Below are 27,349 nucleotides of genomic sequence, written 5' to 3' on the forward strand. Positions count from 1 at the left end.
TCCCCACACTAACAGTCAGAGCTGTTCCCCACACTAACAGTCAGAGCTGTTCCCCACACTAACAGTCAGAGCTGTTCCCCACACTGACTCAGAGCTGTTCCTCACACTGACTCAGAGCTGTTCCCCACACTGACAGTCAGAGCTGTTCCCCACACTGACTCAGAGCTGTTCCCCACACTGACTCAGAGCTGTTCCCCACACTGACACAGAGCTGTTCCCCACACTGACCCAGAGCTGTTCCCCACACTGACACAGAGCTGTTCCCCACACTGACACAGAGCTGTTCCCCACACTGACTCAGAGCTGTTCCCCACACTGACACAGAGCTGTTCCCCACACTGACACAGAGCTGTTCCCCACACTGACATAGAGCTGTTCTCCACACTGAGGCAGAGCTGTTCTCCACACTGAGTCAGAGCTGTTCTCCACACTGACAGTCAGAGCTGTTCTCCACACTGAGTCAGAGCTGTTCTCCACACTGACAGTCAGAGCTGTTCTCCACACTGACAGTCAGAGCTGTTCCCCCACACTGAGTCAGAGCTGTTCCCCACACTGAGTCAGAGCTGTTCTCCACACTGAGTCAGGGCTGTTCCCCACACTGAGACAGAGCTGTTCTCCACACTGACAGTCAGAGCTGTTCCCCACACTGACAGTCAGAGCTGTTCTCCACACTGAGACAGAGCTGTTCTCCACACTGAGTCAAAGCTGTTCTCCACACTGAGTCAGAGCTGTTTTCCACACTGACAGTCAGAGCTGTTCCCCCACACTGAGGCAGAGCTATTCTCCACACTGACAGTCAGAGCTGTTCTCCACACTGATAGTCAGAGCTGTTCCCCACACTGAGGCAGAGCTATTCTCCACACTGACAGTCAGAGCTGTTCTCCACACTGATAGTCAGAGCTGTTCCCCACACTGACAGTCAGAGATGTTCCCCACACTGAGTCAGAGCTGTTCTCCACACTGACAGTCAGAGCTGTTCTCCACACTGACTCAGAGCTGTTCCCCACACTAACAGTCAGAGCTGTTCCCCACACTGACTCAGAGCTGTTCCCCATACTGACTCAGAGCTGTTCCCCACACTGACTCAGAGCTGTTCCCCACACTGACTCAGAGCTGTTCCCCACACTAACAGTCAGAGCTGTTCCCCACACTGACTCAGAGCTGTTCCCCACACTGACAGTCAGAGATGTTCTCCACACTGAGTCAGAGCTGTTCCCCACACTGAGGCAGAGCTATTCTCCACACTGACAGTCAGAGCTGTTCTCCACACTGATAGTCAGAGCTGTTCCCCACACTGACAGTCAGAGATGTTCCCCACACTGAGTCAGAGCTGTTCTCCACACTGACAGTCAGAGCTGTTCTCCACACTGACTCAGAGCTGTTCCCCACACTAACAGTCAGAGCTGTTCCCCACACTGACAGTCAGAGTTGTTCCCCATACTGACTCAGAGCTGTTCCCCACACTGACTCAGAGCTGTTCCCCACACTGACTCAGAGCTGTTCCCCACACTAACAGTCAGAGCTGTTCCCCACACTGACTCAGAGCTGTTCCCCACACTGACAGTCAGAGCTGTTCCCCACACTGACAGTCAGAGCTGTTCCCCACACTGACAGTCAGAGCTGTTCCCCACACTGACAGTCAGAGCTGTTCCCCACACTGACAGTCAAAGCTGTTCCCCACACTGAGTCAGAGCTGTTCCCCATACTGAGTCAGAGCTGTTCCCCATACTGAGTCAGAGCTGTTCCCCACACTGACAGTCAGAGCTGTTCCCCACACTGACTCAGAGCTGTTCCCCACACTGACAGTCAGAGCTGTTCCCCACACTGACTCAGAGCTGTTCCCCACACTGACTCAGAGCTGTTCCCCACACTGACTCAGAGCTGTTCCCCACCCTAACAGTCAGAGCTGTTCCCCACACTGACAGTCAGAGCTGTTCCCCACACTGACTCAGAGCTGTTCCCCACACTGACTCAGAGCTGTTCCCCACACTGACTCAGAGCTGTTCCCCACACTAACAGTCAGAGCTGTTCCCCACACTAACAGTCAGAGCTGTTCCCCACACTAACAGTCAGAGCTGTTCCCCACACTGACTCAGAGCTGTTCCCCACACTGACTCAGAGCTGTTCCCCACACTAACAGTCAGAGCTGTTCCCCACACTAACAGTCAGAGCTGTTCCCCACACTAACAGTTAGAGCTGTTCCCCACACTGACTCAGAGCTGTTCCTCACACTGACTCAGAGCTGTTCCCCACACTGACAGTCAGAGCTGTTCCCCACACTGACTCAGAGCTGTTCCCCACACTGACACAGAGCTGTTCCCCACACTGACCCAGAGCTGTTCCCCACACTGACACAGAGCTGTTCCCCACACTGACACAGAGCTGTTCCCCACACTGACACAGAGCTGTTCCCCACACTGACAGTCAGAGCTGTTCCCCACACTGACCCAGAGCTGTTCCCCACACTGACAGTCAGAGCTGTTCTCCACACTGAGTCAGAGCTGTTCCCCACACTGACTCAGAGCTGTTCCCCACACTGACTCAGAGCTGTTCCCCACACTGACACAGAGCTGTTCCCCACACTGACACAGAGCTGTTCCCCACACTGACACAGAGCTGTTCCCCACACTGACAGTCAGAGCTGTTCCCCACACTGACCCAGAGCTGTTCCCCACACTGACAGTCAGAGCTGTTCTCCACACTGAGTCAGAGCTGTTCCCCACACTGACTCAGAGCTGTTCCCCACACTGACACAGAGCTGTTCCCCACACTGACACAGAGCTGTTCCCCACACTGACCCAGAGCTGTTCCCCACACTGACAGTCAGAGCTGTTCCCCACACTGACAGTCAGAGCTGTTCTCCACACTGACAGTCAGAGCTGTTCCCCACACTGACAGTCAGAGCTGTTCCCCACACTGAGTCAGAGCTGTTCCCCACACTGACAGTCAGAGCTGTTCTCCACACTGACAGTCAGAGCTGTTCTCCACACTGACAGTCAGAGCTGTTCTCCACACTGACTCAGAGCTGTTCTCCACACTGAGTCAGAGCTGAAGAGATATTACATCTCAAAGAGACAGCATGAGAGTTACAGTGTTCTCAGTACCCAGCTGGTCTTTGCGAACACACAGTACATCTCTGCTGCCGATAAATAAACCCCCCTCATCATCTTAGCGTTCTAGACACGGTCTATTTTGACAAACTGTGGCTCTATGTTTGTGCATCTTCCCCGCTTTCAAATGCCGACACTCTTGCTTTTCAAAGAGCAATTAACTCTCATTAACCACATTTAAGACGCAAGGTGGACCCTCCCTCTGCCAGTTCATATCTCTCTCTCTCTCACACACACACACACACACACACACACACACACACACACACACACACACACACACACACACACACACACACACACACACACACACACACACACACACACACACACACACACACACACACACACACACACACACACACACAGCTCAGCCAGGAGCCAGGGTAGACCCAACAGATGTTTCATTACCATCTCTGTTCCTGTATTGTCACTAAGTGCTGTGAATCACAAAACATGTCAGAAAACAATCCCATTCAGATGCACTAATGCAAATCACTTGGCCAATCATTAGATTCCATTCAAATAACTCTTATTTGTTATTCAGATCAGGGCCATTTTTGAAGAGGAAACCATCCTCAACGGTGTTGACAGTGAGAGATTTTATAGACTCTATTGGTGACAATTGGTGTGTGTGTGTGTGTGTGCGTGTGTGTGCGTGTGTGTGTCTGCGCGCGTGTGTGTGTGTGTGTCTGCGCGCGCGTGTGTGTGTGTGTGTGTCTGCGCGTGTGTGTGTGTGTGTGTGTGCGTGTGTGTGCGCGTGTGTGTGTGTGTCTGCGCGTGTGTGTGTGTGTGTCTGCGTGCGTGTGTGTGTGTGTGTGTGTGTGTGTGTGTGTGTGTGTGCGTGTGTGTGTGTGTGTGTCTGCGCGTGTGTGTGTGTGTGTGCGTGTGTGTGTGTGTGAGGGTGTGTGTGTGTGTGGACCCGTTATCCGCGGATGTAGCTAACTCAGCTTCATGTGTTAACAGCTCTCCGTCAGGGAATCATTGTGTGTTCTGTCTCTCCTTGGTAAATGTGTCTGAAACGATAGTGAGTTCTGACTTGGATTGTTCAAGTGGACGACAAAGCACAAAGGCACGTCTGTCTACAATATTACAGCTTCCTCTTCTTTCCACAACATCATCATCATCATCATCTGGGTCACAGACTGACTTTTCTGCAGAAAATAGTCAATGTAGGTGTCTAGGGATGGAGTTTAAGGATGTTGGGCACTCAGAGCCATGCGCAGGAATACGTAATACATATAAATAGTAATAATAATAATTATAAATAATACCTATGGTAATTATTACCATGGTAACACAGGTACTCACAAAACCAGCGGACATGGTAACACAGGTACTCACAAGACCAGCGGACATGGTAACACAGGTACTCACAAGACCAGCGGACATGGTAACACAGGTACTCACAAGACCAGCGGACATGGTAACACGGGTACTCACAAGACCAGCGGACATGGGGTACTCACAAAGACCAGCGGACATGGTAACACAGGTACTCACAAGACCAGCGGACATGGTAACACAGGTACTCACAAGACCAGCGGACATGGTAACACGGGTACTCACAAGACCAGCGGACATGGTAACACAGGTACTCACAAGACCAGCGGACATGGTAACACGGGTACTCACAAGACCAGCGGACATGGGGTACTCACAAAGACCAGCGGACATGGTAACACAGGTACTCACAAGACCAGCGGACATGGTAACACAGGTACTCACAAGACCAGCGGACATGGTAACACGGGTACTCACAAGACCAGCGGACATGGGGTACTCACAAGACCAGCGGACATGGTAACACAGGTACTCACAAAACCAGCGGACATGGTAACACAGGTACTCACAAGACCAGCGGACATGGTAACACGGGTACTCACAAGACCAGCGGACATGGTAACACAGGTACTCACAAGACCAGCGGACATGGTAACACGGGTACTCACAAGACCAGCGGACATGGTAACACAGGTACTCACAAGACCAGCGGACATGGTAACACAGGTACTCACAAGACCAGCGGACATGGTAACACAGGTACTCACAATACCAGTGGACATGGTAACACAGGTACTCACAAGACCAGCGGACATGGTAACACAGGTACTCACAAGACCAGCGGACATGGTAACACAGGTACTCACAAGACCAGCGGACATGGTAACACAGGTACTCACAAAGACCAGCGGACATGGTAACACAGGTACTCACAAGACCAGCGGACATGGTAACACAGGTACTCACAAGACCAGCGGACATGGTAACACAGGTACTCACAAGACCAGCGGACATGGTAACACAGGTACTCACAAGACCAGCGGACATGGTAACAATAACCGACAACAGGGAACAGAGGGCACATATATACACATACTAATCAGGGGGAAATGGGAACCAGGTGTGTGTTATCAGACAAGACAGTTCAGGGTTGATGATAATAGACCTCTAGAAGGCCAGGTAACGTAGACCTCCAGAAGGCCAGGTGATGTAGACCTCTAGAAGGACGGTGACGTAGACCTCTAGAAGGCCAGGTGCCGTAGACCTCTAGAAGGCCGGTGACATAGACCTCTAGAAGGCCAGGTGCTGTAGACCTCTAGAAGGCCAGGTGAGGTAGACCTCTAGAAGGCCAGGTGATGTAGACCTCTAGAAGGCCAGGTGACGTTGACATCTAGAAGGCCAGGTGACGTAGACATCTAGAAGGCCAGGTGCCGTAGACCTCTAGAAGGACGGTGACGTAGACCTCTAGAAGGCCAGGTGATGTAGACCTCTAGAAGGCCAGGTGATGTAGACCTCTAGAAGGCCAGGTGACGTAGACCTCTAGAAGGCCAGGTGATGTAGACCTCTAGAAGGCCAGGTGACGTAGACCTCTAGAAGGCCAGGTGACGTAGACCTCTAGAAGGCAAGGTGACGTAGACCTCTAGAAGGCCAGGTAACGTAGACCTCTAGAAGGCTGGTGATGTAGACCTCTAGAAGGCCAGGTGATGAGACCTCTAGAAGTCCAGCTGACATAGACATCTAGAAGGCCAGGTGACGTAGGCCCTCTAGAAGGCCAGGTGGCGTAGACCTCTAGAAGGCCAGGTGACGTAGACCTCTAGAAGGCCGGTGATGTAGACCTCTAGAAGGTCAGGTGACGTAGACCTCTAGAAGGCCAGGTGCTTTGGACCTCTTGAAGGCCAGGTGACGTAGACCTCTAGAAGGCCAGGTAACGTAGACCTCTAGAAGGCCAGTTGACGTAGACCTCTAGAAGGACGGTGACGTAGACCTCTAGAAGGCCGGTGACGTAGACCTCTAGAAGGCCAGGTGACGTAGAACTCTAGAAGGCCAGGTGACATAGAACTCTAGAAGGCCAGGCGATGTAGACCTCTAGAAGGCCAGGTGACGTAGACCTCTAGAAGGCCAGGTGACATAGACCTCTTGAAGGACGCGACGTAGACCTCTAGAAGGCCAGGTGATGTAGACCTCTAGAAGGTCAGGTGATGTAGACCTCTACAAGGTCAGGTGATGTAGACCTCTAGAAGGCCAGGTGACGTTGACCTCTAGAAGACCAGGTGCAGTGGCCCTCTAGAAGGCCAGGTGCTGTAGACCTCTAGAAGGTCAGGTGATGTAGACCTCTAGAAGGCCAGGTGACGTAGACCTCTAGAAGGCCAGGTGATGTAGACCTCTAGACCTCTAGAAGACCAGGTAACGTAGACCTCTAGAAGGCCAGGTGCAGTAGACCTCTAGAAGGCCAGGTGATGTAGACCTCTAGAAGGTCAGGTGATGTAGACCTCAACAAGGTCAGGTGATGTAGACCTCTAGAAGGCCAGGTGATGTAGACCTCTAGATGGCCAGTGACGTAGACCTCTAGAAGGCCAGGTGATGTAGACCTCTAGAAGGCCAGGTGATGTAGACCTCTAGAAGGCCAGGTGACGTAGACCTCTAGAAGGCCAGGCGTCGTAGACCTCTATAAGGCCAGGTGTCGTAGACCTCTAGAAGGCCAGGTGGGGTAGACCTCTAGAAGGCCAGGTGGGGTAGACCTCTAGAAGGCCAGGTGATGTAGACCTCTATAAGGTCAGGTGATGTAGACCTCTAGAAGGTCATGTGATGTAGACCTCTAGAAGGCCAGGTGAGGTAGACCTCTAGAAGGCCAGGTGCAGTAGACCTCTAGAAGGCCAGGTGAAGTAGACCTCTAGAAGGCCAGGTGACGTAGACCTCTAGAAGGCCAGGTGACGTAGACCTCTAGAAGGCCAGGTGTCGTAGACCTCTAGAAGGCCAGGTGACGTAGACACCTAGAAGGCCGGTGACGTAAAACGAGTCCTACATCAACATAACCTGAAAGGCCACTCAGCAAGGAAGAAGCCACTTCTCCAAAACCACCATAGAAAAAGCCAGACTACATTTTGCAACTGCACATGGGGACAAAGATCATACTTTTTGGAGAAATGTCCTCTGGTGTGATGAAACAAACATTGAACTGTTTGGCCATAATGAACATCATTATGTTTGGAGGAAAAAGGGGGAGGCTTGCAAGCCGAAGACACCATCCCAACCGTGAAGCACGGAGGTGGCAGCATCATGTTGAGGGGGTGCTTTGCTGCAGGAGGGACTGGTGCACTTCACAAAATAGATGGCATCATGAGGACAGAAATTTATGTGGATACATTGCCTTGCGAAAGTATTCGGCCCCCTTGAACTTTGCGACCTTTTGCCACATTTCAGGCTTCAAACATAAAGATATAAAACTGTATTTTTTTGTGAAGAATCAACAACAAGTGAGACACAATCATGAAGTGGAAAGACATTTTTTGGATATTTCAAACTTTTTTAACATATCAAAAACTGAAAAATTGGGCGTGCTAAATTATTCAGCCCCTTTACTTTCAGTGCAGCAAACTCTCTCCAGAAGTTCAGTGAGGATCTCTGAATGATCTAATGTTGACCTAAATGACTAATGATGATAAATACAATCCACCTGTGTGTAATCAAGTCTCCGTATAAATGCACCTGCACTGTGATAGTCTCAGAGGTCTGTTAAAAGCGCAGAGAGCATCATGAAGAACAAGGAACACACCAGGCAGGTCCGAGATACTGTTGTGAAGAAGTTTAAAGCCGGATTTGGATACAAAAAGATTTCCCAAGCTTTAAACATCCCAAGGAGAACTCTGCAAGCGATAATATTGAAATGGAAGGAGTATCAGACCACTGCAAATCTACCAAGACCTGGCCGTCCCTCTAAACTTTCAGCTCATACAAGGAGAAGACTGATCAGAGATGCAGCCAAGAGGCCCATGATCACTCTGGATGAACTGCAGAGATCTACAGCTGAGGTGGGAGACTCTGTCCATAGGACAACAATCAGTCGTATATTGCACAAATCTGGCCTTTATGGAAGAGTGGCAAGAAGAAAGCCATTTCTTAAAGTAATCCATAAAAAGTGTTGTTTAAAGTTTGCCAAAAGCCACCTGGGAGACACACCAAACATGTGGAAGAAGGTGCTCTGGTCAGATGAAACCAAAATGGACCTTTTTGGCAACAATGCAAAACGTTATGTTTGGCGTAAAAGCAACACAGCTCATCACCCTGAACACATCATCCCCACTGTCAAACATGGTGGTGGCAGCATCATGGTTTGGGCCTGCTTTTCTTCAGCAGGGACAGGGAAGATGGTTAAAATTGATGGGAAGATGGATGGAGCCAAATACAGGACCATTCTGGAAGAAAACCTGATGGAGTCTGCAAAAGACCTGAGACTGGGACGGAGATTTGTCTTCCAACAAGACAATGATCCAAAACATAAAGCAAAATCTACAATGGAATGGTTCAAAAATAAACATATCCAGGTGTTAGAATGGCCAAGTCAAAGTCCAGACCTGAATCCAATCGAGAATCTGTGGAAAAAACTGAAAACTGCTGTTCACAAATGCTCTCCATCCAACCTCACTGAGCTCGAGCTGTTTTGCAAGGAGCAATGGGAAAAAATGTCAGTCTCTCGATGTGCAAAACTGATAGAGACATACGCCAAGCGACTTACAGCTGTAATCGCAGCAAAAGGTGGCGCTACAAAGTATTAACTTAAGGGGGCTGAATAATTTTGCACGCCCAATTTTTCAGTTTTTGATTTGTTAAAAAAGTTTGAAATATCCAATAAATGTCGTTCCACTTCATGATTGTGTCCCACTTGTTGTTGATTCTTCACAAAAAAATACAGTTTTATGTCTTTATGTTTGAAGCCTGAAATGTGTCAAAAGGATCGCAAAGTTCAAGGGGGCCGAATACTTTCGCAAGGCACTGTATATTGAAGCAAGATCTCAAGACATCAGTCTTCCAAATGGACAATGACCCCAAGCATATTTCCAAAGTTGTGGCAAAATGGCTTAAGGACAACAAAGTCAAGGTATTGGAGTGGCCATCACAAAGCCCTGACTTCAATCCTATAGAAAATGTGTGGGCAGAACTGAAAAAGCATGTGCGAGCAAGGAGGCCTACAAACCTGACACAGTTACACCAGCTCTGTCAGGAGGAATGGGCCAAAATTCACCCAACTTATTGTGGGAAGCTTGTGGAAGGCTTCCCGAAACGTTTGACCCAAGTTAAACAAATTAAAGGCAATGCTACCAAATACTAGTTGAGTGTATGTACACTTCTGACCCACTGGGAATGTGATGAAAGAAATAAAAGCTCAAATTAATCATTCTCTGTACAATTATTCTGACATTTCACATTCTTAAAATAAAGTGGTGATCCTAACTGACCTAAAGGAAGGAATTGTGAAAAACTGAGTTTAAATGTATTTGGCTAAGTTTTATGTAAACTTCTGACTTCAACTGCATGTTTCCCATGCCAATAAAGACCCTTACATTTCAATTAGAGAGAGAGAGAGAGAGAGAGAGAGACAGAGAGAGACAGAGAGTGAGAGAGAGAGAGAGAGAGAGAGAGAGAGAGAGAGAGAGAGAGAGAGAGAGAATAATACACTCATAACTGATTCACATTCCACAATAGCCTACCTGGCTCTATCCCCCCTCAGTCAGCCCATTATCTAGTGGCTCTATCCCCCCTCAGTCAGCCCATTATCTAGTGGCTCTATCCCCCTCAGTCAGCCCATTATCTAGTGGCTCTATCCCCCTCAGTCAGCCCATTATCTACTGGCTCTATCCCCTCTCAGTCAGTCCATTAGCTACTGGCTCTATCCCCCTCAGTCAGCCCATTATCTACTGGCTCTATCCCCATCAGTCAGCCCATTATCTACTGGCTCTATCCCCCTCAGTCAGCACATTATCTACTGGCTCTATCCCCTCTCAGTCAGCCCATTAGCTACTGGCTCTATCCCCCTCAGCCAGCCCATTATCTACTGGCTCCATCCCCCTCAGTCAGCACATTATCTACTGGCTCTATCCCTCTCAGTCAGCCCATTATCTACTGGCTCTATCCCCCCTCAGTCAGCCCATTATCTACTGGCTCTATCCCCCCTCAGTCAGCCCATTATCTACTGGCTCTATCCCCCCCTCAGTCAGCCCAGTATCTACTGGCTCTATCCCCCCTCAGTCAGCCCATTATCTAGTGGCTCTATCCCCCCTCAGTCAGCCCATTAGCTACTGGCTCTATCCCCCCTCAGTCAGCCCATTATCTACTGGCTCTATCCACCCTCAGTCAGCCCATTATCTACTGGCTCTATCCCCTCTCAGTCAGTCCATTAGCTACTGGCTCTATCCCCCCTCAGTCAGCCCATTATCTACTGGCTCTATCCCCCCTCAGTCAGCCCATTATCTACTGGCTCTATCCCCCCTCAGTCAGCCCATTATCGAGTGGCTCTATCCCCCTCAGTCAGCCCATTATCTAGTGGCTCTATCCCCCCTCAGTCAGCCCATTATCGAGTGGCTCTATCCCCCTCAGTCAGCCCATTAACTACTGGCTCTATCCCCCCTCAGTCAGCCCATTACCTACTGGCTCTATCCCCTCTCAGTCAGCCCATTATCTACTGGCTCTATCCCCCCTCAGTCAGCCCATTATCGAGTGGCTCTATCCCCCTCAGTCAGCCCATTAGCTACTGGCTCTATCCCCCCTCAGTCAGCCCATTATCTACTGGCTCTATCCCCCCTCAGTCAGCCCATTATCTACTGGCTCTATCCCCCCTCAGTCAGCCCATTATCTACTGGCTCTATCCCCCCTCAGTCAGCCCATTATCTAGTGGCTCTATCCCCCTCAGTCAGCCCATTATCTACTGGCTCTATCCCCCTCAGTCAGCCCATTATCTAGTGGCTCTATCCCCCTCAGTCAGCCCATTATCTACTGGCTCTATCCCCTCTCAGTCAGTCCATTAGCTACTGGCTCTATCCCCCTCAGTCAGCCCATTATCTACTGGCTCTATCCCCATCAGTCAGCCCATTATCTACTGGCTCTATCCCCCTCAGTCAGCACATTATCTACTGGCTCTATCCCCTCTCAGTCAGCCCATTAGCTACTGGCTCTATCCCCCTCAGTCAGCCCATTATCTACTGGCTCTATCCCCATCAGTCAGCCCATTATCTACTGGCTCTATCCCCCCCAGTCAGCACATTATCTACTGTCTCTATCCCCTCTCAGTCAGCCCATTAGCTACTGGCTCTATCCCCCTCAGTCAGCCCATTATCTACTGGCTCTATCCCCCTCAGTCAGCACATTATCTACTGGCTCTATCCCTCTCAGTCAGCCCATTATCTACTGGCTCTATCCCCCCTCAGTCAGCCCATTATCTACTGGCTCTATCCCCCCTCAGTCAGCCCATTATCTACTGGCTCTATCCCCCCTCAGTCAGCCCATTATCTACTGGCTCTATCCCCCCTCAGTCAGCCCATTATCTAGTGGCTCTATCCCCCCTCAGTCAGCCCATTAGCTACTGGCTCTATCCCCCCTCAGTCAGCCCATTAGCTACTGGCTCTATCCACTCTCAGTCAGCCCATTATCTACTGGCTCTATCCCCTCTCAGTCAGTCCATTAGCTACTGGCTCTATCCCCCCTCAGTCAGCCCATTATCTACTGGCTCTATCCCCCCTCAGTCAGCCCATTATCTACTGGCTCTATCCCCCCTCAGTCAGCCCATTATCTACTGGCTCTATCCCCCCTCAGTCAGCCCATTATCGAGTGGCTCTATCCCCCTCAGTCAGCCCATTATCTAGTGGCTATATCCCCCCTCAGTCAGCCCATTAGCTACTGGCTCTATCCCCCCTCAGTCAGCCCATTATCTACTGGCTCTATCCCCTCTCAGTCAGCCCATTACCTACTGGCTCTATCCCCTCTCAGTCAGCCCATTATCGAGTGGCTCTATCCCCCTCAGTCAGCCCATTATCTACTGGCTATATCCCCCCTCAGTCAGCCCATTAGCTACTGGCTCTATCCCCCCTCAGTCAGCCCATTATCTACTGGCTCTATCCCCCCTCCGTCAGCCCATTATCGAGTGGCTCTATCCCCCTCAGTCAGCCCATTATCTACTGGCTCTATCCCCCCTCAGTCAGCCCATTATCTACTGGCTCTATCCCCCCTCCGTCAGCCCATTATCGAGTGGCTCTATCCCCCTCAGTCAGCCCATTATCTACTGGCTCTATCCCCCCTCAGTCAGCCCATTATCTAGTGGCGCTATCCCCCCTCAGTCAGCCCATTATCTAGTGGCTCTATCCCCCTCAGTCAGCCCATTAGCTACTGGCTCTATCCCCCCTCAGTCAGCCCATTATCTACTGGCTCTATCCCCCCTCAGTCAGCCCATTAGCTACTGGCTCTATCCCCATCAGTCAGCCCATTAGCTACTGGCTCTATCCCCTCTCAGTCAGTCCATTATCTACTGGCTCTATCCCCTCTCAGTCAGTCCATTAGCTACTGGCTCTATCCCCCTCAGTCAGCCCATTAGCTACTGGCTCTATATCCCCCTCAGTCAGCACATTATCTACTGGCTCTATCCCCCTCAGTCAGCCCATTATCTAGTGGCTCTATCCCCCCTCAGTCAGCCCATTATCTAGTGGCTCTATCCCCCCTCAGTCAGCCCATTATCTACTGGCTCTATCCCCCCTCAGTCAGCCCATTATCTACTGGCTCTATCCCCCCTCAGTCAGCCCATTATCTAGTGGCTCTATCCCCCCTCAGTCAGCCCATTATCTAGTGGCTCTATCCCCCCTCAGTCAGCCCATTATCTAGTGGCTCTATCCCCCCTCAGTCAGCCCATTATCTACTGGCTCTATCCCCCCTCAGTCAGCCCATTATCTAGTGGCTCTATCCCCCTCAGTCAGCCCATTATCGAGTGGCACTATCCCCCCTCAGTCAGCCCATTATCTAGTGGCTCTATCCCTCCTCAGTCAGCCCATTAGCTACTGGCTCTATCCCCCCTCAATCAGCCCATTATCTAGTGGCTCTATCCCCCTCAGTCAGCCCATTATCTAGTGGCTCATTATCTACTGGCAATATATATATATTGAGCTTATATTGTTGTTCCGTATATAATACACTCATTACTGATTCACATTCCACAATAGCCTACCAAGTATGATTTTAGGTGTAGAGAAGTAGCAGTATCTGCCTGTTTCCCCAAGCGTGTGTGTTTCTGTCTGTCTGTGAGTCGACACCAGCTGTGTGTGTGTGTGTTTGTCCATCAGCAGCTGTTGATCAGATGTACTTGGACTAGCAGAGCGCTGGCTTTGCTTCCTAATCGACTGAGAGACAGTGGGGGGTCTTTCACATCACAACGTTGATAATGATCACATAGATATAGGATGCAGTTTAGGACATCAGACACCACAGCCATATGTCCGGCACAATACACACACACACACAAACACACACACAAACACACACACACACACACCACACACACACACACAAACACACACACTTGTATTATTGCAACATATGCAAAGCACTACCCTTGTTTAAATGAAATGCCGCCCATGTCATGGTTAGAATAATGTCTGTCTTATAACGAACTACCTGTTGTCCAATCGGGTCCCGTTAGGCATTTTTAACGGTCTTGGAAAAGGACTCCTTGGAAATGATTCTGGCCCTTTAACCGGTAGGCGGAGCCTCCCTACTGTCGTCCGCCTCTTATGTAAATCCCAGCCTCTCCTTCTTCCCGTGATATAGCGCAGCAGTCGGTTTGTATCCATAGCCAACTCTATCCTATCCAAGTCAAGGTTTGTGGGATGTTTAAACCTACTAGTCTACTTTCTAATACCGTTTTGGTGAGCTTTCAACTGGAAGCAACAGCTAATTATAGCGAGAGTAGTTTACTGCAAGAAGCTTCAGTTTCGCGGTGTTGGTCGGGCTACTCATTATAGGAATTAACGAAGAAGACGCAAGACGCTCCTTAGATTTCACAAACGCATAAAGGAGAACATCTTTATTTTTCCTTGCCTGAAAGGAAGACTTGTATTTGTAGACTAACGCCTACTAATAGAAGACAGCCTCCATCGCAGTGTTTCGGGAAGTTTGGGTTGTAAATACGCCTGTGGGTCATTTATTTAGGCTAAGATTTACCAGTGGGATTGGAGTGTATTTCCTCTCTTCCTTTTCAATGCTTTGTGAGAACGGGTGGTCGTCTACCGTAAAAACGGTGAGTGTTGCTCTTAAGACGTTTTCAAACTTTTTTTATTGCGCTATTTGGGAATTTTTCGATTTGGCCACAATTTTAAAGGGGGGGGGGAAATGTTTTTTTTAATGCTAGTAGCCCCCCAAAATAAACAGACTGGGTGATGTTGGAGAGGGTGGATGTATTTCACCGGTGTAGTTGGCAACGTTGTATTCGGTAACGCAACTATGTTGGGACACGGAGTTCTTTAGTTCTGTGTTCACTGTTGCGAGGCGATGGTGGTAACAATCATTTGCGAGGTTGTTGTAGCCTGTTATTTTTTCCCCCTTCAGTGTAGTTATTAGAGGGTATTCACGGGGTGATTGGTTTCAATATAATTACTGAATCTAGAACCAAATAAGCCATTTCAACACTTCAAGGATGCAAAAGTCAATTGTGTTTTTAATGATAAATCGTGATAACCCACATTTCCTTAATTGAGAAGGAATCTCCCCCCCCCCCCCCCCCCCACACTAGATATTGACAGATGTGAAATGGCCAGAAACACAATAGTTGTATCATAACAGAATAATGTGTTAATCACAAGTGCAACGTGCTAGGCTGATAACCCAGTACTCTCTCCCCTTTCTCTCTCTGTGTCCCCAGTAAGGCTATTGATAACGGAGATAAGTGAAGAGTGCGCTCCCACGCCTGCCCTGACCTTTAGATGCCGGGCATAAACTCCACCGCCGCCCCTCACTATGAGTCAGGCTGGGAGATGGAGTACGACCACTATCAACATTACTTCTACGACGACCACGATCCGGATGAGGATTTCTTTAAATCCACTGCGCCCAGCGAGGACATATGGAAGAAATTCGAGCTAGTACCGACCCCGCCCATGTCCCCTATCCGGACATTAGAGGGGGCAGCCGGGGTCGGGATGGTCTGCCCTTCGCTGGGGGACAAACTCGAGTGGGTGTCCCAGTTTTTGGGTCAAGAGGACGACCAGGATGTGCCGTATAAATTCAGTTCCGCCTACGAGGCTTTGGGGAACCTGAGCTCCATTATCATCCAGGACTGCATGTGGAGCAGCTTCTCCGCGGGCAAACAGCTGGAGAAAGTTGTCGGGGAGCGACATGCTTCCTGTCCCGGGTCGGGGCCGACCAAACCGGCCCTGCAGCAGGTGGGAGCTGGCATCAACACCACCGGGAGGGCGCAGTGTGTGACGATACCCATGGACGTTCCGGTTCTCAGTAGCTTGGCAACGGATTGCGTGGACCCGGGTGCTGTTCTCACCTTCCCCCTGGCTGGGGGACCGTTCAAGAAACCTGCGGTGTCCTCCGGTTCGGAATCCCCCACAGACTCATCAGGTAAGTTACAAGTTCAACGTTGATCTGTAAACTGACTATATGAAGGTACTTTTACTGTCGTGAGTCTGGAACTCTGGATGCTGACAATTTGCTATAGTTAACATACTGGCCAATAAGCAACAGCCTGGTCTCAGAGCATTTCATATTATTTCGTACGTAAATCTGCGACACTCCATTTAGTATGATATGTTATGTTTCGTGTGATATGTATTCATTTGTGAATTTCCATCACATATATGTTATGAATGACAATTCGTATATGTTACAAATTTGCAAATATGATCTGAATTTTAGTTAGCTAAAGTTAGCTAGGCTGTTCTGTTTTTGAGAATAGTTCTTATTCTTATTTTACAATGACAGCCTACAAGGGAACAGTGGGTTAACTGCCTTGTTCAGGGGGCAGAACAACATATTTTTACCTTGTCAGCAGCTCCGGGATTCGATCCAGCAATCTTTCGGTTATTAGTCCAACGCTCTAACTGCTAGGCTACCTACCTCTAACCACTAGGCTACCTGCCTCTAACTGCTCGGCTACCTGCCTCTAACCGCTAGGCTACCTGCCTCTAACCCCTAGGCTACCCGCCTCTAACCGCTAGGCTACCTGCCTCTAACCGCTAGGCTACCTGCCTCTAACCGCTAGGCTACCTGCCTCTAACCGCTAGGCTACCTGCCTCTAACCGCTAGGCTACCTGCCTCTAACCGCTAGGCTACCTGCCTCTAACCGCTAGGCTACCTGCCTCTAACCGCTAGGCTACCTGCCTCTAACCCCTAGGCTACCTGCCTCTAACCGCTAGGCTACCTGCCTCTAACCGCTAGGCTACCTGCCTCTAACCGCTAGGCTACCTGCCTCTAACCGCTAGGCTACCTGCCTCTAACCGCTAGGCTACCTGCTCTAACCGCTAGGCTACCTGCTCTAACCGCTAGGCTACCTGCCTCTAACCACTAGGCTACCTGCTCTAACCACTAGGCTACCTGCTCTAACCACTAGGCTACCTGCTCTAACCACTCGACTCCCTGCCTCTAACCACTCGACTCCCTGCCTCTAACCACTCGACTCCCCGCCTCTAACCACTCGACTCCCCGCCTCTAACCACTCGACTACCTGCCTCTAACCACTCGACTACCTGCCTCTAACCACTCGACTACCTGCCTCTAACCACTAGGCTACCTGCCTCTAACCACTAGGCTACCTGCCTCTAACCACTAGGCTACCTGCCTCTAACCACTCGACTCCCTGCCTCTAACCACTAGACTACCTGCCTCTAACCACTCGACTACCTGCCTCTAACCACTCGGCTACCTGCCTCTAACCACTCGGCTACCTGCCTCTAACCACTCGGCTACCTGCCTCTAACCACTCGACTACCTGCCTCTAACCACTAGGCTACCTGCCTCTAACCACTCGACTACCTGCCTCTAACCACTAAGCTACCTGCCTCTAACCACTCGACTACCTGCCTCTAACCACTCGACTACCTGCCTCTAACCACTCGACTACCTGCCTCTAACCACTCGACTACCTGCCTCTAACCACTCGACTACCTGCCTCTAACCACTCGACTACCTGCCTCTAACCACTCGACTACCTGCCTCTAACCACTCGACTACCTGCCTCTAACCACTCGACTACCTGCCTCTAACCACTCGACTACCTGCCTCTAACCACTCGACTACCTGCCTCTAACCACTCGACTACCTGCCTCTAACCACTCGACTACCTGCCTCCACCTCTTGCTATGTGTGACTGTGTTTCATGAATATCCATAACTTTTTAGAACCAAATTCACATAAATGTGTCATAGATCTGTTATTCTCATTGTAAAGAAGTTTAAGAAGCAGGTAAATCTGTTCTATGTGCTATTTCTATGCATTCCAAGTTTAGTTTCTTTAGCGTTTGGTTTTGTACACCGGCTTCAGCTGAAACAGCTGAAAATACAACATTTTTGGTTGTGGAAAATATATTTTCACAGCGGTTTAGATGGTATAATGATTCTACACTATACTTACTTGTTTTTTGTTTCCTATCCCCTATATATAGTGCACTACTTTAGACCAGAGCCCTATGGAACCCTATTCCCTATATATAGTGCACTAATTTAGACCAGAGCCCTATTCCCTATATAGTGCACTACTTTAGACCAGAACCCTATTCCCTACATAGTGCACTACTTTAGACCAGAGCCCTATTCCCTATATAGTGCACTACTTTAGACCAGAGCCCTATGGAACCCTATTCCCTATATAGTGCACTACTTTTGACCAGAGCCCTATGGAACCCTATCCCCTATATAGTACACTACTTTAGACCAGAGCCCTATTCCCTATATAGTGCACTACTTTAGGGAATAGGGTTCCATAGGGCTCAGGTCTAAAGTAGTGCACTATATAGGGAATAGGGTTCTGGTCTAAAGTAGTGCACTATATATAGGGGATAGGGTTCCATAGGGCTCTGGTCTAAAGTAGTGCACTATATAGGGAATAGGGTTCCATAGGGCTCTGGTCTAAAGTAGTGCACTATATAGGGAATAGGGTTCTGGTCTAAAGTAGTGCACTATATAGGGACTAGAGTTCCATTTGGGAAACAACCAGAGAGCATTAGTACTACTACCACTGGCTCCCTGGAGTCTGGTCAGTGAGTTGGAGCTGAAATTAGATGTTAAATGTAGGCCCAGTGTTAAACATCCACATTTTGACACAAGGCTATGATATATTTCTACATATTGGAATAGCTGAAGCTGTTACAGCCAAACAATATCTCAAAGATGTATTCTTTGTATAGTGAATGGCTGTAGTGAACTGGTTACAGCACGTGGCTTCAATGCTCGGCCTTGTTGCAAATTGAATGATTGTGGGGGGGAGGAAACTCTGATAAAACCAGTGATTTTGCTCGGAGACTGAGGTCCCTTGTTATTACTCAGAATGTGAGAACACTAGCCACATATCATTCTGTCTTCCCCCCCTCCTCCTCCTCCCACCACGTGACTGAAATGAATAACCTGAGAGAGGGACTTTCCACTGGGCATGAGGTAGGCACTGATCGTGTGTCATACCCATTTCAGGTCATAGGATGTCATACTAATTTGGGGCTTTTCATCTAGTATAATTGAGGGAGAGACACAGGACCCACTTGTGTTTGACAACAGCTGATAATCAGATATGGTGACGCCTTGTACCAAAATAAACTAATGGCGGGAATCGACTTGTGCATTAGATGACGCCTTACCATACACCTAGTATGGGGTGGATTAGTACCCAGTATTAGTAGCAGCCAGTATTAGTGCATTAGATGACTCCTTACCATACACCTAGTATGGGGTGGATTAGTACCCAGTATTAGTAGTAGCCAGTATTAGTAGTAGCCAGTATTAGTAGTAGCCAGTATTAGTAGTAGCCAGTACTAGTAGTAGCCAGTACGAGTAGTACCCAGTATTAGTAGTACCTAGTATGTAGTTTTAGTGGTAGGCAAGACTTTGACACAGATTTCAGACCTGTGTGATATGATGTTTAGGAGAGGGAGAGGGAGAGTGTGTGAAAGGTTGCTTGGAGTTCACTGTTCCAGAAGCTTTTACCCAGAACTCTGGGGTACGGCCAGCCACTGTTCCAGAACTCTGGGGTACGGCCAGCCACTGTTCCAGAACTCTGGGGTACGGCCAGCCACTGTTCCAGAACTCTGGGGTACGGCCAGCCACTGTTCCAGAACTCTGGGGTACGGCCAGCCACTGTTCCAGAACTCTGGGGTACGGCCAGCCACAGTGTGTGGATACAGATGCAAACATTACATGTTTTATTATTCTCCCCAATTTCGTAGTATCCAATTGGTAGTTAGTCTCTACTCATCGCTGCAGCTCCCGTACGGACTTGAGAGGCGTGCGTCCTCCGAAACCCAACAAACTGCTTCTTGACACGATGCCCGCTTAACCCAGAAGCCAGCCGCACCAAAGTGTCGGAGGAAACACCGTACACCTACGGTGTCTGAGTGCACGGCCTGCACCACAGGAGTCACTAGTGTGCGATGGGACAAGGACATCCCTGCCGGCAAAACCCTCCCCTAACCCAGACACCGCTGGGACAATTGTGCGCCGCACCATGGGTCTCATGGCTGCGACAGAGCCTGGACTCGAACCCAGAATCTCTAGTGGCTCTCTACATACACGCATGCATGCATACTACCTTTCAAAAGTTTGGGATCACTTAGAAATGTCCTTGTTTTCCATGAAAACATACATTAAATGAGTTGCAAAATAAAATATTGTCAAGATGTTGACAAGTTTATAAATAATGCTTTTTAATTTAAATAATAATTGTCCTTCAAACTTTGCTTTTATCAAAGAATCCTCCATTTGCAGCAATTACAGCCTTGTAGACCTTTGGCATTCTACTTGTCAATTTGTTGAGGTAATCTGAGGAGATTTCACCCCATGCTTCCTGAAGCACCTCCCACAAGATGGATTGGCTTGATGGGCACTTCCTACGTACCATATGGTTAAGCTGCTCCCACAACAGCTCAATAGGGTTGAGATCCGGTGACTGTGCTGGCCACTCCATTAGACTGAATACCAGCTGACTGCTTCTTCCCTAAATAGTTCTTGCATAGTTTAGAGCTGTGCGTTGGGTCGTTGTCCTGTTGTAGTAGGAAATTGGCTCCAATTTAAGCGCCGTCCACCAGGTATGGCATGGCATTGCAAAATGGAGTGATAGACTTCCTTCATCAAGATCCCTTTTACCCTGTACTAATCCCCCACTTTACCACCACCACCAAAGCCCCCCAGACCATCACCCCCAGACCATCACATTGCCTCCACCATGCTTGACAGATGGTGTCAAGCACTCCTCCAGCATCTTTTCATTTTTTCAGTATCTCATGAATGTTCTTCTTTGTGATCCGAACACCTCAAACTTAGATTTGTCTGACCACAACACTTTTCCCCAATCTTCCTCTGTCCTGTGTCTGTGTTCTTTTGCCCATCTGAATCCTTTCTTTTTATTGGCCAGTCTGAGAAGGCTTTTTCTTTGCAACTCTGCCTAAAAGGCCAGCATCCCGGAGTCGCCTCTGCTGTCGACGTTGAGACGGGTGTTTTGTGGATACTATTTAATGTGGCTGCCAGTTGAGGACTTGTGAAGCATCTGTTTCTCAAACTAGACACTCTAATGTACTTGTCCTCTTGCTCAGTTGTGCACCAGGGCCTCCCACTCCTCTTTCTATTCTGGTTAGGGCCAGTTTGCTCTGTTCTGTGAAGGGAGTAGTACACAGCGTTGTACGAGATCTTCAGTTTCTTGGTCATTACTTGTATGGAATAGCCTTCATTTCTCAGAACAAGAATAGACACGAGTTTCAGGAGAAAGGTCTTTGTTTCTGGACATTTTGGGCCTGTAATCGAACCTACAAATGCTGATGCTCCAGATACTCAACTCGTCTAAAGGCCAGTTTTATTGCTTCTTTAATCAGTACAACAGTTTTCAGCTGTGCTAACATAACTGCAGAAGGGTTTTCTAATGATCAATTAGCCTTTTAAAATGATAAACTTGGATTAGCTAACACAACGTGCCATTGGAACACAGGAGTGATGGATGCTGATAATGGGCCTCTGTACGCCTAAGTAGATATTCCATAAAAAATCTGCAGTTTTCCAGCTACAATAGTCATTTACAACATTAACAATGTCTACACTGTATTTTATGTTATTTTAAATGGACAAAAAAATGTGCTTCTCTTTCAAAAACAATTTCTAAGTGACCCTGACCTTTTGAACGGTAGTGTGTGTATTAGCCTAATAAGAAACTCATTCTAAAACACCGAAATATTGAACCCCCCCCCCCCCTTTCTTTTCCCTCCCCAATTTCTTGGTATCCAATTGGTAGTCTTGTCAAATGACTAAACCCTCCCAAGTTAATTTTATACTATTTTTAAACTGTTTTTTTAAATATTTTGATTTCCTGTTTGTGTTTTATTGTGAACATAAAAGGGTAAATAAAGTGATTTTAGAAAGGATCACGTGAATAAAGGTCATGCGCACAGTAGTTGATTATCTTCGTTTCAGAAGTTTATCTTTGATTTGTTTGTTTTACTCTGGTCACTAAACTTCTCTATTGCTTCTCCAGATGATGAATCTAGTGATGATGAGGACGAAGAGGAGATTGATGTGGTGACTGTGGAACACAAGCAGTACAAGCCCCGGCGGCTGTCCAACGGCAGGCTGAACGGGCGGACGCCGGTGACCATCACGGTCGGCGCGGACCCTGTGGACCCGTGTATGAAACACTTCCACATCTCTATCCACCAACAGCAGCATAACTACGCAGCGCCTTCCCCGGACACACACAAACATCCCGAGCCCCCCAGGAAGAGAGTCCGACACGAGCCCCTAAAATCTTCTCATAACTTCTCAAACTCACCTCACCCCAAGCCACACCCAGGCCCCGCCTCAACCAATCAGAACCCTGAGAGCAAACCACCTCACGTCGCAGTGGCAACGGCCGGTTCGGAGTCACCTGACGCCAACACACTCATCCTTGCCTCCTCCCCCTCGAACTCTCCCCCATCCTCCTCCCACCACCACCTCTCCTTGAGGTCCTGCTCCCACCCCTGCAGCCCCCAGTCCTCCGACTGTGAGGACACGGACAAACGCAAGACTCACAACTTCCTGGAACGTAAACGGCGCAATGACCTGCGCTCTCGTTTCCTGGCGCTGCGGGACAACATCCCTGGCTTGGCAGAGTTCCCCAAGACACCCAAGGTGGCCATCCTGACACGTGCCACTGAGTACCTGGCGCAGCTGCATTCTAGCGAGCGCCAGCGGGCACAGGAGAAACGTCAGCTGAAGGCCAGGCAACAGCAGCTTCTCCGCAGGTTGGCACAGCTCAAACAATGCCCCTGAACTCACTGACTGGCTGGCTGGCAAAGCTCAAACAACATCCCTGAACTGACTGGCATACTGACTGGCAGCGACCTCTAGTCGACAGAAACCAGGACTCTCATTAACTGGCAGGGAGAGCAGCCCAAGTAGTATGCTTTGCTGAACCCTATATTATAAACCAGGACTGAGTCAAAACCAGGGACGGATCTAAACCCTATATTATAAACCAGGACGGAGTCAAAACCAGGGACGGATCTGAACCCTATATTATTAAACCAGGACGGAGTCAAAACCAGGGACGGATCTGAACCCTATATTATTAAACCAGGACGGAGTCAAAACCAGGGACGGATCTAAACCCTATATTATAAACCAGGACTGAATCAAAACCAGGGACGGATTTGAGAGGATTTTCTTGCTCTCGTTGGCCCAATCCCAAATGGATCCCTTTGCCCCTATTCGTAGGAAAGCGGTTCAAGATCTGCAAGGACACCAACGATCAAGGGAAAAGACATAGTGGGTTTAGTGTTGGGATGGGGTTGTGAACTCCCAGACACACACACACACACACACACACACACAGGATGAGATTAAGGAGCAAAGACACGAACGGTCACTTTGTGGGGTGGGGAAGTGGGTTATAATGTGGTGTTAGGGTTCTGTTGTTTTGCACATTTGCTTCAGAGTGATTGACAGAGCAATCATCTCGTCAGGAAGGACAGTAACCTGATGTCACGTGATCATAGTTTTGTTATTGTGGGGGGGGTTCTGGGTTGGCATTTTATCTCTCTGTTATATCTACCAAATTAATAAAGTATGTAACTATTTTAATGTTAAGTCATGTTTCCCGATTTGGAAGATTATTTGTTAATGAGAAGTTATCATGCCACGTCGGCGGTGTGAGATTTGATTGTATGCATGTGTAAAGAAGATGATCCGTCGCTACAGCAACAACGGCTCAGATGGAGTTGATGTTGACATGAGAACATCTTGGAAAAATAGTCCTAAACTAAATACATTTTTGATCAACTCTGAAACTCAATATCTTTATACTTTCAGTGCCATTTTTGAAACCAGTCAGTGACTAATGGATTTTTCTTTTTTCTTCTTCTAATGATCAAAATGTTAGCCATTGCAAAACAATGGACGTTCATTTGAAACGGACAGGAAATGCAACATCTGCTTGTCCATGTTAACGTTGCCCCTATAATATTTGCCAACCTTTTCTTTCCTGTTATTGTCTTAAGACTGTATGGTATATGAGTGGATCCATCGATTTTTGTGCATTATGTTCAGATCAGCCTGTGTTTTGTGTGTTACATACGAGTATCCTTCTATAGAGTCCCTAATGAACCAAAACCAGAGCTTTTAGATTTAATTGTATTTTCTTTCCTGTTTCCTGTCACTGGCTTAACTCAAATTTCAAAATGCTTATTATTTTTGTTGTTGTTAGTAAAAAGAAAAAAAAAGGTGAAGTAAATAAACATTTAAATAATAGCACGATTGAAACATTACTTTGATCACTTTGTGACGCTGTTCTCAATGCCCTTTTTTTCTTTACCGTTATAATTTAGTTTTTTTTGTTGATTTTGTACAAAAGGTCTTGAGTTTTGTACTATATTTTCCTACAGAGTGTTGTTGTTGTGAGCTGACGTGGTTGGTATGGCTGTTCTGTGCTGCCCCTCACTCTCTCTCACCCCCCTCCCGGTCTCTCTCACCCCCCTCCCGGTCTCTCTCACCCCCCTCCCGGTCTCCTCTCTCACCCCCCCTCCCGGTCTCTCTCACCCTTCCCTGCTCAAACTAATCACTATCTAGCCAGCACTTTCTAAAATCTCACAATAGGGCACCTAAGAGGATGTAGTTCTTAAAGGCCTTGGCTGGTCTGTGCGTAGCCTGAAGTGAACCCACTGTCTCAGCCCCTCCTTCCCCCCAGGGAACCCACTGTCTCAGCCCCATCTTCCCCCCCAGGGAACCCACTGTCTCAGCCCCTCCTTCCCCACAGGGAACCCACTGTCTCAGCCCCTCCTTCCCCCCCAGGGAACCCACTGTCTCAGCCCCTCCTTCCCCCCCAGGGAACCCACTGTCTCAGCCCTATCCTCCCTCCCCTCACCCCCAGTGAACCCACTCTCAGCCCTATCCTCCCTCCCTCACCCCCAGTGAACCCACTGTCTTAGCCCTATCCTCCCTCCCTCACCCCCAGTGAACCCACTGTCTCAGCCCTATCCTCACCCCTAGTGAACCCACTGTCGCAGCCCTATCCTCCCTCCCTCACCCCCAGTGAACCCACTGTCTCAGCTCCTCCCACCAGCTGTATCACAGCATGTTAGTTAACTCTGGGGGTGATTAGTTGAAGCCATAGCAACAGAGAAGCTCTGAAACTATGGTTGCGTGCCAAATGGTTCCCTATATAGTAATCCACTACTGACTAGAACCCTATGGGCCCTAATCCATTTATAGTGCACCCCCCCCCCCCCCAAGAACTCTATGGGCCCTGGTACAAAAAAAATATTGTACAATGTAGGGAATAGGGTGCCATAGGAGATGAGCACTCATCCTGTAGTGTAACAGACTTGATGATGTATTTTTAATATAACCTACTCGGTGGCCTGTCATCATCCTTGTTACCGAGAGAGAGAGAGATCTCAGGATTACCTCGTAGGAGCGCTGATCTAGGATCAGTTTTGGCATATAGATACAACAATAATAAAAAGATTAGAAATGGACAGATCCTAGATCAGCACTCCTACTCTCAGATGCGTTGTGGATATGGGCCCAGGGAGCGAGAGGATTAGATTGGGTGGCAACTGTTTTTTTTGGGCAGCCTGGTTTCAGAAGGTGAGCCGCTACTAATGTTAACCTTGAAAGCTTGGATTACTCCCTCTGCCTCCCACAGAGTAGCGAGGGCGAGCGTAGAGCGGAACGATGGAGAGGGTGAGATAGTAGGGGAAAGGGCAGTTGGAAGAGAGAGAGAGACTAGGAAGGAAGGGAGAGCAAAACTAGAGTATCTCTTCACTTTCACTACTTTCTTCATCTGTTCTTTCAGCACATACCACCAGTAGCCTGTATATATATCTCTTGTAACGCAAGGTCTATTAGCGCCGCCTCAGGATTGGCTGTAGCCCATTGTAGTTTTAATTTGTCACTGGTCTCTGTGTGTTAGACACAGTCATTTTGGCAGTGGGCCATACTACGTTTCACTCTGGGAATTCTAATATGGTGGCAGGCAGCCTTGTCTCAAGCACTTTGTTTTCAGTACCTCAAGCCTATATGTACAGGGAGAATCAGACCAATGTAATAAATGCAAAACATTACCTCAGTCTCTTCTTCTTTTTGTCTAGCCTGTTTTCTTGTTCATATATGCTGACAATGACAATATCACAGGAATGTTCTGGAATCATTCACACCACAGGAAGTTGGTGGCATCTTAATTGGGGAGCACAGGCTCAGACTTGTGGGAAGACCTATTTTTCTTGGTAGTGTTTAGGACACTGGGCTGACTGCTTCACTTTGCAGGGTTGAGGGGAAAACAAGCTACTTTCAGAGGAGAGGTGTGTCCTTGTACTTTAAAATCAACACATGTGCAAGTAAGCAGTGAAAACTACTCCCACTCTTCAATGGCCTTCTCCATGGAAACATCTCGGCCTCATTGCCATAGCAACACGTATCTAAAGTTACTATGGCTCTACTCCCCCCAGTTTCTATAGTAACCCTTACAAGATCGATTTGCTGGGAGAAGCCCTCCCCTTTAGTAAAGTAAATGATGAACAGAAAATACAGCCTATTATTGGTATATAAACGACACTACAATGATACAAATGTAGTGTTGTCTTTGTCCACATAACAGCCTAATATGTTTTTTGGATGCAGGCTATTATAAACGGTGAGATACATATTTAGGTTAGTGTACTATTTTTCTATAGTCTTGTGGACCAAAATACCTTCCGTCTTCACTCGACTTCTTTTTTTATTTTTTTTATCAAAGCCGGTGCCATGGGAACCTCTTGCCGTTGCCTAGTTACAGAGCCCGCCTCATATCCGGCCTCAGTCTTAGGCGCGTGTCTGATCAGCTGGGAACGACGGTAAAAGCAACATGGCGGCGCCCGTGCGAGGCTTGCAGTGTGCTCTGAAAAAGAGTATTGTACCACCGTTAGTCGTGATTTTAGGAGCAACCGGTACTGGGAAGTCTAAACTGGCGATTGAAATTGGTAAACGACGTCAGGGAGAGATAATCAGTGCCGATTCCATGCAGGTAAGAGGACACAAGCGCCGTGGATGTGACATGCTGTGTGGTAGGATTCACATATAGGGCATTTGGAGAGAACGAGGTTTATGTCTAGTGAACTACTTTTATCAGATTTCAGGCGTATTTCGTAACTGACTTACCTTATAAATGCTGCCAATTCGCTGTCCAAACGTGTTCTTAGTTTGCGTGGTTTTGAAGTTAACGTCAGTTAGCAACCGTCAAAGTTCAGTACCCAACCTGCTGTGGGTATTTTGCCTGAA

At 48.4% G+C, this 27,349-nt stretch overlaps 2 protein-coding genes across 5 annotated transcripts in view; both read left to right on the forward strand.

Annotated features, from left to right (window-relative positions):
• The first annotated feature begins 14,184 nt into the window (after window positions 1-14,184).
• LOC109907714 (protein L-Myc-1b-like) lies at window positions 14,185-26,157 on the forward strand. Of its 2 annotated transcripts, none has more exons than XM_020505858.2 (3): window positions 14,185-14,245; window positions 15,286-15,992; window positions 22,092-26,157. In XM_020505858.2, the coding sequence occupies exons 2-3, from the start codon at window positions 15,347-15,349 to the stop codon at window positions 22,865-22,867; spliced, it is 1,422 nt and encodes a 473-aa protein (XP_020361447.1). In that variant the 5' UTR covers window positions 14,185-14,245; window positions 15,286-15,346; the 3' UTR covers window positions 22,868-26,157. The 2 variants fall into 2 exon arrangements, with proteins under 2 accessions (XP_020361447.1, XP_020361446.1); XM_020505857.2 differs by having other exon boundaries at window positions 14,186-14,664.
• Window positions 26,158-26,879: 722 nt separating this feature from the next.
• trit1 (tRNA isopentenyltransferase 1) overlaps window positions 26,880-27,349 on the forward strand; it is a 77,636-nt gene continuing 77,166 nt past the window's right edge. The window contains exon 1 of one of the 3 annotated variants that reach the window (XM_031795022.1): window positions 26,880-27,095. In XM_031795022.1, coding sequence (XP_031650882.1) covers window positions 26,937-27,095 — 159 coding nt within the window. In that variant the 5' untranslated portion in view covers window positions 26,880-26,936. The remainder of the gene's footprint in view (window positions 27,096-27,349) is intronic. The other 2 variants (XM_020507147.2, XM_031795023.1) reach the window with 2 other exon arrangements.

The sequence above is a fragment of the Oncorhynchus kisutch genome, linkage group LG17, assembly GCF_002021735.2.
Source record: "Oncorhynchus kisutch isolate 150728-3 linkage group LG17, Okis_V2, whole genome shotgun sequence".
NCBI lineage: Eukaryota > Metazoa > Chordata > Actinopteri > Salmoniformes > Salmonidae > Oncorhynchus > Oncorhynchus kisutch.

What these genes read in the sequence shown, in the direction of transcription:
- LOC109907714 (XM_020505858.2), top strand. Translation starts at nt 15,347, where the DNA reads ATGCCGGGCATAAACTCCACCGCCGCCCCTCACTATGAGTCAGGCTGG. An exon ending in ATCCCCCACAGACTCATCAG is followed by an intron (nt 15,993 to 22,091) that starts GTAAGTTACAAG and finishes TTGCTTCTCCAG; the next exon opens with ATGATGAATCTAGTGATGAT.